This window comes from Microplitis demolitor, chromosome 1 (assembly GCF_026212275.2).
Source record: "Microplitis demolitor isolate Queensland-Clemson2020A chromosome 1, iyMicDemo2.1a, whole genome shotgun sequence".
Lineage (NCBI taxonomy): Eukaryota > Metazoa > Arthropoda > Insecta > Hymenoptera > Braconidae > Microplitis > Microplitis demolitor.
In genome coordinates, this window is record NC_068545.1 from 16523897 (window position 1) to 16538623 (window position 14727).

Consider the following 14727-nt stretch of genomic DNA (forward strand, 5'->3'; position numbering starts at 1 on the left):
AAATAACTTTATAAACTTAAATAGTTTGTATAATGTTCTTTGATTTAAAAAAATAAAAAAATTGCATATGTTCATTTAAAATTGATTACCGTAGATTATTAATGAAAAGTATTAAATAATTATTGTTATTATATAAAGTGTTGCGTGGTAAAGTTGAATTGTTGATTTAAATTAAAAGTGTTGCAGGTGACTCAGAGTCAACTCGACATAATATATGCGAATTATATCAATTGTAGGGAGTGGGTATAGACCCATAGAGTCTACCGACCCTCCGGTATTTTCATTTATCATGTAAATGTAGTCCCATTACCTGAACATTGTATTACTTATATTCACAACAATTGGCCAACTGTTCTCGATACTTTTTTTTTATTTCCTAATTTTACTTTTCAAGTTACACAATAACAGTCGAAACTATTTTTGCGGTCGGGCATAAGTGAAAAAAAGAGTCAATTACCTCCAATAGTATATTAAAATTTCTTAGCAATTTTTGGTTGTTTACTTAATAATTTACTTTTATACATTTTAATTCATACTATAAAAACTGCTACAAAGTAATAATTTAAAAGTAAAAAAATTTTATTTAATCTTATTACAAATAACCGTTACGTGTGTAATAAAAAAGTAACTACCAAGTATAAAAAAAATTGCCAAGGACGAAATTATGCTTATTATCAATCAGAGAAAGGCGATTGCGAAGGACATGCAGGAATTAAAATACATGTATACTGTAGTCCTGATAATATTTTTTAAATCATTAGTGTTCAGAAAGTGTTGCCGTCATTCTCGAAGCATGATTTTTTTAAAGAAAAAACAAGTTTTAAATTAACACAATCAAGTAATTTAGAAGATCAACGGTGTGTTAATTAACATATTTGAGTATTTTTATTCCTTTGTAAAGATAAAGTCATTATTAAGATTTACAATTTTTAATTTTATACAATACCATGTTAGTATAAAAACTTTTTACTTCTCACCAAATAAATTATGACCTGTATCTAAGGTGGAAAAATATTTTGTTGGTGATTAGTGCTTACAATATGTTATATTGGTAGATATAGTAAAAGTAATCAACTGAAGCAGTGTATAGTCTAAAACAGTTCTGGGCATGAAGATGTTTGATGCAGCAGCAGGTAGCAAGATTTTGAGAGACACTGTATATCTGTGCCGAGAGGCACGCGACCAGGTCGTCCAGCCAAGTAAAGCCGGCTGCCGGGTGTTGTTGAAATCAACGTGGTGGGGCTCCTTCGACCGCTATAACTGAGGTTTTATGCCTTCAGTCGACTCTCGACACTCAATGCGTCGAGTCTAAGATTATCTTAATTTAAAATCATACTATATGTATATTTATATCCTGACAAAACTGTCAATTTACGTCAAATCGAGTGATTCTGGTGACAGGTGGACGAAATAACTCTTTAGTACTTTGAGTTAAAGCTCAGCCGGACGTTCGACGCGACAGGGTGTGGAATCACGTCCTCAAAGCATCAACAGACCATGAAGAAACTCTTTGCCGTGTGATAATCCAGTGATTGTCAAGAGTCAAAGACAGGTCATGGAAAATTTGGAAATCATTTAATCAGAACATCAGTAGTTTACCGTTATTGATTGTCGAGTTATTGGAATAATGTGTTATTATTCGAGCAATTATTCGTGATGTTGATTGATATTTGTTGTGATAAAAATCAACAGGAAGTGCGGTATAATGCGTCTTTTGTAATTAATAATTATTCAAGTGATACAAATGTATCCTCATTGTGCAGTTGGTGAAAGGATCAAAACATTGACTATGTGATAAAAGACTCTTATTTTTTGGTACTGAAAAATTTAAACATTTAATTTACTGGTGATTATCCCGCTATAAATTTCAAAAAAAAAATAAATAAGAAAAAGTACAATACAAGTGAAGATTTAAAGTTTAAATTATTTAGTCTATTTGGTGAGAAATAAAAGCAATAATTAGAGATGAAGGCTTAAGTGAGTGAAGTAATGAAAGAAGAAAAATAAAAAGATTAAAATAAACAGGTGCAGGAATTCGCGACTGGCGCCAAGGTGGTCGCTCGTAGGAAAAGTAAAAGAGTAGAAAGAAGTCGAGCAAGAGAATGACAAGAAAAACCGCGAGATAGAAAGAAATAACGAACTGATAGTATATCCCGTTTGTAAAACGACCTGGAGTTCGAACAACTCAAGCGAAACGTGTCGCAATCCAATGAATTCAAGTCACCGTGAAGATTATTTTTAAACACTGTCTCCCGACCCATTTCGTTTTTATTTCTGTATTCTGAACGAGAACGCGACAAACTTAATTTATGAACAGCATTGAAAATTATTCTTTAGCATGTGTCAAAAAATACATTGAATGTGAATTAATAATTTATAATAATTAGTTTACCCAACAATGCTTTGCGGTTCATTTAGAAAGAAAAAACAATCCGAAGATGGATATCAACTAGATAGATCCAACGTTAAGCCGCAAATTGTATCTGGGTGTGAAAATTTTAAAATTACCATCAAAGGTCCAACGAAAAGTTCTAAAAGTTCCAAATCTTTATTTCTGCATTTTTCACACACGGTAAGAAAAAACAGTACATAATGTCGTTCCAAGTAGCAGATTGTCTAATTTCATTTTTTGAGGAAAGAATATTTGTTGTTTTGATTTTTAAAGGAGTCGGTTCCATTACATTTTCTTTTTTTTTGCGATATACGATTTTTATACACTTCCAAACATAAAACATATGTAATTCAATGATCGCTTACAGACAACGTAAAAAAAAATAAAAATAATATTCTCAAAATTATGGACTTAGGTAATATTGCTACTTACAAAAACGATTTTGTTTGTAAACATTTTTTTTTTTTGTTCGTTACATTATTTTTTATCATATTTTGTAAATCGAAAGTACTCTCAGTACTTTACTACTTAAAATTGTTTTTGTTGGTTTAAAATAAAACAAAAATACTTGAGGGTTCGCTCTTGTTTTTGTCTTTGCGGCTTTATTTAAGTCCAAAGTCTAAATCCGGCGCCGAGGCGCCCATGAGCCCGCACGGCGTAACGTAGGATTATTCACAGAAGCGACGAGAAACGGAGCAAAAGGTAAACGAGAAAAAAAGGCGATAGACCGACTAAATCCACTGCTTACGTTGTTTTGCTTTTGCTTCTGTTGTGGTGAACCGCGGGTGTTTCGCCTTATATGGTTCCTTTTAGGATACAGATTCAGTGTCCATTAGAAACCCTTTGTAATGCATGCACTTGTTATTTATTATTGTTTTATTTTTTGTTTTTTGAATGACCATTTTGTTTTAATTTGGTACCTTTTTCTATAAAAAAATAGTTTACTGCTGTCGATAACTTAGAAATCCTATTTCGCTGGAATAAAAAATAGTGCCCAGCTCAGAAACAAGATCTTTTTATAAAAATATTTAAATTCATTTTATTGGGTGAAAATTTTCTTAAAAAAAAAAAAAATATATATATATTGAACTGATCTTCAAATAAAAAAAAAAAAAAAAAAAAAAAAAAAAACCTGTAGAATAGAGTGGTAAAAAAAATGTGGCAAGTTTGAGGTAGATAAAAATATAACAGGAGTAGATGTGAAAAACGAGTAAAAAGTGAAAGCATAACGAGGGCAATCTTCATAGTGCCTCAGGCCAAATACAGAGAACAGTACTCGTGATGATTTTGCCTGGACGAAATTTGTTGGGAGTTTGCGGTGAATGCCAAAAGAGTGAGAATAATAACAATAATAACGAATGTAAGAAAAGTAAAAAAAAAAGTTCAAAGAAATAAAGAAGTAAAAATAAAGAACGAGCATACCTTTTCACAAATAACTGCAAATTATGTATGCCTGTTCCTTTTTTTTTCTTATCAAAAAACTCTACCATCTATTTTTCATTTGATATTTAATTTTTTTGCTTTACGCTTTTCGTCTCATTTCTCTGTGAGTTATTCAAGTTCCTTCACTCTTCTCATCGTGAACATTTTGCCGCATTCTTACCGCAAAATCGTGCAACCACACATATATTTTATTTTTTTTTTCTTTGCGGTACCTCGTGACTTGCATTAGAAACTTAAAAAAAGTTTTATCTTCTTCACGTATGAATATTTTATATATTTTATTATAATAATTTGAAGATATTTCTTTAAAAAATTATTGTTGTGATATATATATATATATATATATATATATATGTATGTATGAAACCTTACAGAGCCACATTGTATGTCATTGAACTCTAAATAGTGTTCATTTATTTCCTTTTAACTCCATCAGTAACGATATCGGTATATACTTCGCGTCATTAACCTAAAACGAGCGATAGTCAATTTACTCGGTTGGAAGTTCATGAGAGGGAGAATTATAGTGTGTTATATTCTCAACCACGGAAATAGTATTATTGTTAATAAAATATAACACGAATAGTGTATTCTATATGTAGTATAATATTTTTCACTGTTCACGCCACGTGCAGGCAAAAAGATAATTCATTATACGAGATAGTGATCGCGGGCGAGCTGCTTTCGCAATTTCGTTTTCCGGCAAGAGCAATTCGTTTCAATCGTGCGTGGTATATTATTGTCTCTCCGTTACTCTATATTTTTATTTTTATTTATATCTTTACTTTATTACAGCAACGGGTAGATAGAAATAAGATCCGACTTATTCTCACAGCCCAAGAAACCCGGCGCCAGAAGCGGTATGCCTTCTAATTATCCTCAATGAGCGGTATTAATCTAATAAACAACTAACATCGACTGTTTAATAGTCAGTTAAAACCAATCAACTGTATTATCACCAACTCTGAAAATTGCTTTGAGTAATTAATAAAATGCATGTCGATTATTTATTTATATTGCATCTTCTATACAGTATGCACACTGTCAAAAAAGTGGTGTTTAAATGAATTGACACCAATGTGTAGCGGTGCGACTTGGAGGTGATGCTGTCTGACCGAAGTTAAAACGGTGTACATATAGAGTAAATTAACACCAATCGGAGTATGAGAGTGTGAGTATAAGAGTTTTAGAATTAACAAAACAGAAAAAAAAAAAATAGTAATAATCATTATATTATTTCGTTGGAATTACAAAATTATCGTTAATTGAGATAAAAACAGTTTCATTATCTATTAAATAAGCAATTCCACTTTTATTAAACTGAACAAACTGCATAAATTTTTGATCGCTTATCAAATAATAATCATTTTTCTTTTAACTCTGATAGTTTTCATAAGAAAATAACTGATTTAAAGCTGATAAATTGATCATTAAAAATTTTATTTTATTTTTCTCGCTGATTTAGTTTGCAAAGAGACTTAAATTATAAAAATTGGATTCCCAAATTTAATACAATCACATTAACATATTATTGTGGAGAAATATTATCTGAATTTCTTTATAAGTTGAAAAATCTGTTGTGTCATTAATTTATGATACAATAAAACTGTTTAATTTTTGTATTTGGAATACAATTCGACTTCTGATACTTCAGAAATGAAACTACTTTTTTTTATTAACATCGCTTAACACCGGGAAACATTTTATTTAATATTGCTACCGGTACTATTTTAATATCGCCTTCAAGGTTAAATTTAACACCGGGCTATAGCGTGACCTCTCTAATGTACTCTCTGAAAAAAAATTTGTTGAATTTTCACTGATTAAAACATATTTGACTCTAAAAACGTCAGTGAAAATTCACTAATTCGCCAATAGCTGAATTTTTCACTGTCATATTAATATTTTGAACCATCAATTACTAAAAATTTAGCTGACTTACGCGGAGAAAATAAAAAAAAGGACCATTGCTCTGTAAAACATGAATCCAGTTAATGTAATAAATATGTGTATAGTAAAACATCGATTTACGATATACTTAATTGTTCGTCCAAATACGCTTACTGACTGGGTTAGTGTTACGCTCAGCAATAGTTATAGTTTTTTTTCTTCGTGTACATGATGACTTAATTTTTCACTATTGAATTAATGAACACTATTTCAATTTTTATCCGCATAAAAATATACTTAACATGTGTTCCCAAATCTATGTTACTATTAATAACTTAATAAACATCTTGACCATTTTGAGTTGATTCATTAACTATTTTCAATTTATACTTGAAGTATGTCTCAATAATTCTCTATTCACTGCAATATTTTGTGGTTATTAATTTGTTTTTATAAATCATTCAAAAATATTATAATTTATTACAATAGTCCATCAATGAAATTATTAGTCATTGACAAAAATAATTATAACTCTCATAAATGACTAAATGACATGCTATTGTATACTTATGATTAAACAATTCAGTGGATAAAGCGGTTGCTTATAGCAGCCTTAAAGGTTCCGTAATAAGACTAAGCAAAATCTAACAAAATAATAACCGTCCTTACTCATTAACATTAACAGCGGATTTTTTATTATTATTACCATCTGTGAATTTCACTAATTTGATGAGCAATTTTGCTTCATTAATAAGTAAAAAGTGACTTTTATTGGTTGTATAGTGAACTTAGTGATAAAATTTATTAAATTCCTAGTGATATACTTATAGCTGAGAAATATATTGCATATGCATTGCGACTCAGTTATAATACTCTATTTGATTTCAAGAGAGTATATATAAACATGAAAAAAAATAAAATACTAAATAAATTTATTCAGAGAATTATTCATATACTTGGATATTTCCATTAAATTTGCATCGGACATGTTTTTTTTTTAATTTTATTTTAAACGATAACCATTGTTTGATCTTTGTCGTGAACAAACTAAACTCATTTTTCTTATTTTACTCGCTCGTCTTTATCCGACAACCATCCCTGTTATGTTTATTCTTATACATACACTTTTTATCTCGCTGTTTCGATGTTGTCCGATCATTGTCTACGGCAAAGTGAATTGGGAACTGTTGCTCTCGGTGGGCAATGAGTTTTTTCGGTACTCTGTAGCTAAGGGTAAATCTATAGTGGGTGCCAAGCCGACAAACGTACTGTCCGACGAATAATGCATACAGAGAATCTGTAGTAATTTTTGTCCAAGTTTTTCTCGCAAACAAATCCTCTAACGCAAAATTAAGAACGAGACTCGATATATTACTCTATAATCTATGAATCTACATTTTTATTTTTAAAAATATTAATTTGTTTAAGAGAAAAACACGGATAAAGTTTCCATTTTCTGTGCAAGTGCAACAAGGATAGTACCGTTCATCGAATTGAATGCGATAAAACGAAAAGTTCAGACCTCTCATAAACAAAATATGACCACATAGGGAGAGATAAAGAAGAGGACATTGCTCAGGTTATTCCATGAACTCAAACTATGTGAAATTTCTTATGGAATTTTATTTTTATTTACCATCTTAGCTAACAGTTTCAGTTGTTAGATATACGTATATATATGTACAAGCTTTTCTTGGTATAAATTGTCGGTAATATTACTAACTCAGAGTCTTTGCGCCGTTCGCAAAGATGCAAATCTTCACTTTTAAACCTGGACGCTTAGTTCTCATAAACGTTTTAAAACTATGTACAATGAAGTTTCGAGGTCAAGATGACTTGCCATGACCTCATAGGTGAAGTAACGCATTAGTTTGAACGAGTAGAATAATATCCTTTTTTATCTCTATTCATTTTGTTACATAGTATGTATATGTATACATATTTATTTATTTATTTGCGATAATGTTCAACTGTAATGTTCAACTAAAAAGACCAATACAACTTTCTCTTTACTTACAATAAAATAACTCAAAAAACATGACACATTGAATCTTTGACTATGTACATATTGTACATTGAACAATGGCAACATTTTAACATGTATATATTTTTAAATTTGCTTATGGTAAAATTCAAAAGACCATCCGGCAGATGAAATAGACACAGATTTCTCAATAATAGCTCTTTATTTGAGTCATTTTAGAGTAGAGTAACTTATTGGAGAAAAAGCCATGGAAGTAGAATTGTTCATTATTTTCCGGTACCTAAATGGCCATTACTTCTATACAAATAGACCAATTTTGCTCATTTGTAAACTTAATCTAAATATTTACTCTAAAAATAAGTTCATTAATTTCATTAAAATCTATATATAAGTTTTTGAACCAATGTTTTATTTTTGAAATTTACACAAATAGTTAGAATATCTTATAGCAAAATTTTACAAAAATGCTGCTACAAGAACAAATACAATAGCTAAATTTTTATAAAAACTACTAAATATGAAACTCAAAATTTCGTTATAATTACTCGTATAAAAAAAATTCGTTCCCGAATAATTTCAAAAAGGTTCGACGTATAGAACTTTTAAATTTAAGACACTCAGAACTTTCAGTTGAACTTTTTTTTTAATTTTAGGATTTTAATATTAAAAATATGGCTGATTTAGAACTTAACGTAGACGACTTTTAAGCCAGATGATAATGATTTTAAAACACAATTCTCAAAATGTATTTTTACTACATTTTTCTGTCGTTCAGAAATCGCTAATTCGTAATTTCTATGTATTGGAAAGAAAAAAAGTAGTAAATATGTCTTCAGAATGATAATTTCCAAATGTTCTCATTTGACTTACAATTCGTCCACATAAAGTTCTAAATCAACTACATTTTTTACTCTTGAAATCCTAAAACTTTGAAAATAGTTCAACTTGAAGATCCAACCTGTCTCAAATTTAGAAGTTATACATGCCTTAATTTCATGGCATCTTTTTGGAACGAATTTTTTTTACACGGGTGTCTAACATACAAAGTAAATTGTAACTGCAAATGAGATCTAAAAATTTTTACTTTTGACATAAGTAAAAGTGACTATCCATTAGTAAAAGATATGAACGCTAAAAATAACTTTTAATATATGATAACACATTTTACTTGTAGAAAAATAATTTTTTTCTCACGTCAAAAGTAAAAATTATGGGATGCCATTGGTGCCATCAGTTTAATTTCTACATAGAACTATTTGCTTATTTTTTGTCCATGTAATAAAAATTATATTTCTTCTTTTGATTTTTTTAATATCATATGCAATAAGTGTAATTGCTGCACACTTTTCTGACTAATATAGTTATGTTACCTATATATATAACAAAATAACAAGATAGAAAAGCGTGGGGTATATTGCAACCGTTATATTATAGTCTTTCTGTAGGGCATAAAATAGGTTCGTTGTATTACGCCCACCCACATTTTACTTAACGCGTATACAGTATACGTTCGTTACGACACGTAAACGTGATTGTAGCATGACAGGGCCAAGATACCCGTTATTCTTAATGATAAATCATCCCCTTGACACTCTTCGAGCAAGCTGTTTTCTCATCGTGTCATCAACGTGACATTTTCGATGACGTTCTAGTTATATATTATTATAGAGTTTTAAGATAGAATAATATTTTAATCATCCTATATATAATATGTATACAATTATTATATTATCTTTTTTGAGGATCTCATTAATTGTGTTATCTCATAATTACGACTATATTATTCATTAAAAATAATGGCATAATTATATACGGAGGAATACTCACATTTGTTTTTTTTTTAATTAATTAGTTTCTATTGTGGCTATAAACTTTATATACGTGATCAACGGAAGTTGATGTGCATGAAATAACAACAATAACTTCATTAATATCTTTTAAGAGCATAAGGTGATTCAAAATTTTAACAAATATGATATTGTAATATTATAACCCTTCGATTAATAATGCAGAATGATAACCTGATAACAATCGTGAACATCCGTTTGAGTTTTAATTTTTTCATTGTGTCCTTTCAAAAAAATCAGAAAAAGAAAAAACGATCACTCCAAATATAATACTATTGAATTAGTTGTTTGAATGAAAGATACCTCTAAGAATTTGCTTACATATATCCTAGTTTATGGTGCAGAGTTCTCTTGATTGGCAAGTTGCGTATTAGGGTAAGCCCTACCTCGTGGTCAATAATCTATACATTTAGGCTTAACCTTTTAGGGTTGAGTAATATGTATACGAAGCCATAATTCAAGAATTTAGTCAGCACAATTTTCATGAAGCTACGACATTTTATAGTCGTGAATGACTCATAAAGGAAGTAATATCATACGATTTTATGGTAATAATTTTTTAAAGACTATCAAAACTAATTGAGTTTTTGTCAATTAATGAATTCTGTCTAGTTAGGTATAATTTAATAGAACATATGTTTCTATTTTAAGTTTAACTAAACATGAAAACTTTTATATAAATTAATTAAAAATGTTATTTTTTAAATACAAAATAGTTTAGTTTTATTCTGGCTTACGTACTTTAAAAATAACTATTGTTGTCAATCTAGCTTTGGCCCAATCAGCGTAACTTGGACCGTTTATTAAAAGTAAATGTGGGTTTTTTCCTGCTCAAAAATTGGGTATATTTTTATTCTGAACCTCCTATTGATTATGTGTAGAAAAAATGAATTATTTATGTTATGAGTCACGACTATTATTTTTTGGGGCGGACAATGTTACTCTTGACAAGCTAACGTTATCCAGAGTTATTATATTATTATAATTATGTATTTTCAAATTGATTTTTTCATTTGTTGACCAGAAATTTTCACCGTTAAATTTGAATTTTCATATCCTTATGCATCAATTATAGATGACTGTATATATTGTGATTAGTAAATTCATAAATTATAATAAATTCTGTTGAATAATAACAATAGTGTACAGTCGTCTAAAGAATATAATCTTTTATGATAACTTTTAAATAATCCGCTAATGTCATTCCGTAACGGGTAAATATATTGAAAAATTATTATTGACCAGTAAAAGATAGAGGTATTAAATTTTTCTGCTCAATCATTTGAAGTATGATATAAAGTTCCTACGATCGCTGCGCAATCTTTCGAAACTAGCCACTCACTTCCGGCCCGATAAACTCTGTGAACTAGTTACCTAGTCGTCCGACAAATCTAGCTACTAAGTTGTAATATTAAATTACAGATATTAATTTCGCAATATGTGTTTTTGTTACATTTAATTTTTATTTCGGAAAAAAAAAAATTTTATTCCCTTTATGTGGTTTAAAATATCCTCTTCAGACTGATAATGTATTTTCCGTGGACCGATCGACCAGGGACATCGCCCTCGTTCAACAAAAGGAAAATCAATTAACTCACCCACGCATATAAATCTCCGTAATTGTGTGGAGGTATGAATACGTATACTCACGTTTACAGTTGAGTAAAAGGATGTGTATGATGTTGTGATATATAACTGTTATGTATGTATGTGTATGTGTGTACTAGACTGCTGGTGGTTCATGTACAGTCACACATCAGTCGTAACAAATACACGCTGTAGCATATTCTGAGTGTGTTGGACGAAGCATAAGCCGCGTTGGTTGCCAAGGGCAACCATTGTATGCACCATCTCTTTCTCTTCTCTCTCATGCTCTACTATACATCCATACCATTTCCCTTTCTTCTGTCCTTGTATTGCATCAAATCCTACCCCTGAATCCTGTAGCATAGTACTTTCTCATCCCGGTCTTCCATCAGACCCCCTTGCTACTGAAGCTCGACAAGAGAGCCAGTGACAGATAAAGCGAGAAAGAGAGAAAAAATCAGGGATGTATCACCCAGTATTTCATTAGAGGCAGCCATCCATGAACCCGAAATATCCTCGGCGCCGTTTACTAACCCTTTACAACGCTTGTTCTCTTTTTTTTTTTTTTTTACTATTCTTGACTCATACTTGCTCACTTAATTTACTCATAACTCATTCGGGTTAACTTATCAAAATACACATACCAAGTCGGAATATATTTATTATTTCTATTTGTAACGAAATATTTGCCCTTTCGAATAAATATATTTTATTTTTTATTTCTGACATAAAAATAAAATGTTAATTGCTCCAAGCGTTCATGCAAACTCCAAATAATTTGAACTCATTAATTTTAACACTTGGATGATTATCAACAAATAAAGCCTTTAAAAAAGAGGAAAAAAATAATAATAATTTTTTAAAGATTATGCTTGTACAACATATTGTGTTTTCGCTTGGTTCATTTTGACTCATTATTCCGTGCTAATCCATCAGCACCATCGATCAGAATCCATCGGGTATAATTTTTACCCTTCACCCCCGCATCAGCTCTCAGGATTCCCCTTAGTGCATCTATATATACAATAGTACTATAAACTAGCGGGGAATCCTTACGTCAGAACCAGTCAGAACTCCCCGAATCGAGTCTGGAAGGATCGTCCCTGAACCCGGTAACTGTCAGCGAGTGGTAGGAGCAGAAACTTTTTAGAGTGGGGAACAAAAAAAAAAGACAAGTTATGTTGAAGCGAAAGACTAAACAACTCTGGTATGGTTGGTAAGTTGCGTGAGAAGGATAAAAAGTTGAAAAAAAAGTGAGAAGCCAAAATTAAAGAGAGAAGCAACACTTGCACGCCCCCGCTGTTTCTGTCTCCCTTGTTCTTATTTAAGCCTCGAATGTTTTTAACTCAGTTGGTTCTCTTACTCCACTCTCCAACATAGTATTTCCGCGGTCTTTGTCGCTCTCTGCGTGACGCGATCCACTCTCTCCACACTCTGACTGCGTGTTGTACCATAGCCATAGCAAGCCGGGCTATATACGCGAAGCAGCCGTCGCTTTCCGGCCGGCTACTCCGACCAGTACCTCGAGCTATCCTCCATACTACTACTTCCAGCATTCCCAGTTCGCCCGCTGTTGCAGCAGCTGCAATAGAGCTTATCCGCACGCGCGCTAACATCACGTTCCCTCTCGTTTACGCGCTGCTATATCGCCTCTAATTATTTTACATTTATTCACAGTAAATATAATATATAAATCGATAAATTTAGTTGGTATTTATATTTAAATAATCAATTGTGTTCTCAAAGTGACATTTAAATTCCTTTGAATTATAATAATATTGCAAGTGTTAGTGATTGTGATTTATTATACATATATTTAAAAATTTTTTATAAGTGCCAAAACTAATAATTACGTATATTTTAAACAATATATGTTATCTTGACATTCAATTGATGTCAAGTTCTTGCTAATTGAAATTCTTATGATTCAAAAATTTTATGTGGGTGATTGTTAAATTAACTTGATGACTAAATAGAAAAAGTGAGAAATAATGGGAGGGAAAAATTTAAAACGTGGTGTTGATAAATTATCGATTGAATCGATATGTGATTAGTGAAATAAACGGAGTCTTTAATAATTTGGGAAATATATATATATAAAGTACATATATTTTTTAATTCGTTGGCTGATAGTAAAAATGGATTGGAAAGACTATAAAGATTTTAAGGAGTCACCGGAAGCATCTAGTGAGTTACCACCGGAAGAGATGGACGATTGTTACTTTGAGGAGGACGGATCTATCGATGAAGGCATGGTACGTGATATTACTATCAATACACGTGCGAATCGCAAGTCTAAGAATTATAAACATCATTTCTTTCTATATATATATATATATATATATATATATATATATATATATATATATATATATATATATATATATATATATATTCATGCTTAGAATTTTCCAGACGTATATTAAGTATAAAAAAGTGAGCATGGAAAGTATGATAAAGTTCCGTGAACATTAGTCATTCTTATCAACCCAACTTTTGCGTTATCGCCATGAAAATATATTAAAGAGGACTCATATAAAAAATATCAATATCATTATGTAGCCATTATCGTAATGTTATCATTTATCATTAGCGTTCACTCTCTCTTATAATAACAGCCATGTGGAGGCACTCCTTTGAATTTAGTTGCGATATTAGACTTAATATTGCTTTTTAGCTATTAGCAGTAACAGTAACCACAGTTTAAATTTGTAATTCAGCTTTTAGTAATTGCTACAACGTCTGACTGACCCTACACTCACCCCGAAAATCCATTCCTGTTGTTCACCCAACCTCATTTTAATTATATTCCCACACTTTCAGTTAACTATACAATAATTTAATGGTTTAAGATCAGCACATACGTCTCATTTGGTCCTTAAAACTTGGGTACATTTTAAAAAGTGACTCTTATTCGGTCATTGATGTCGGGTGCAGAAAATAACCCAGTCTCAAGTTTCGACTTACAGTTACATCTATTGTGGTTTTGTTAAGAATAAGTGCAACAGAAACAGCTACTTGAATTACCCGGGCTGACATTAATGCGCTTGCGCTTTATGCATTTGCTCATATTCTTCTCCAAGCAGAGTTTTTGCGCCATTACCATTGCTACATTACCAAGATTTTTTTTTTCTACTTACATATGCATATACATATATACTCGATCATTACTTGTAAACGTTGGCTATTACTCTTGGACAATTATGAGCCGCATACTGAGTCTGACAACAAGCTTATGCTCGCTGTAACATTCCAGAACTTGTGGTCAGTTATGGTGCTTAATCCTCATATGATACATCGTTGTTGGATATATATATATATATATATATATGTGTGTTTTTATGTTCTGTGTAATGTAATAAATACAATGAATATGACATTAGCATATCGCGTTGTGGATGGACACTACTTGTATCATATCGTACGGATTCATAAAAATATAATATTGAGATCATCATACGCTGTATATCTACTAACACGATAAACTGCAGTGTGCTACAATTTTAAAAAGTCTCTATATTTATCTAAATAGTAAAAAAACAAACAATTGATTTGGCTAGTAATGTTCTATGTTTAGTGAAGCT

General features: G+C 30.8%; 1 protein-coding gene across 4 annotated transcripts in view; it reads left to right on the forward strand.

Moving 5' to 3' along the window:
• LOC103580635 (amyloid beta A4 precursor protein-binding family B member 1-interacting protein) overlaps window positions 1-14727 on the forward strand; it is a 159651-nt gene that overhangs the window by 91490 nt on the left and 53434 nt on the right. The window contains exon 1 of one of the 4 annotated variants that reach the window (XM_008562461.3): window positions 1287-2572. The exons of 2 other annotated variants lie outside the window; for them this stretch is intronic. In XM_008562461.3, the coding sequence (XP_008560683.1) occupies window positions 2399-2572 (174 nt within the window). In that variant the 5' untranslated portion in view covers window positions 1287-2398. Of the gene's footprint in view, window positions 1-1286; window positions 2573-12660; window positions 13399-14727 lie in introns of those variants that run through there. One more of the 4 variants, XM_008562462.3, reaches the window with a different exon arrangement.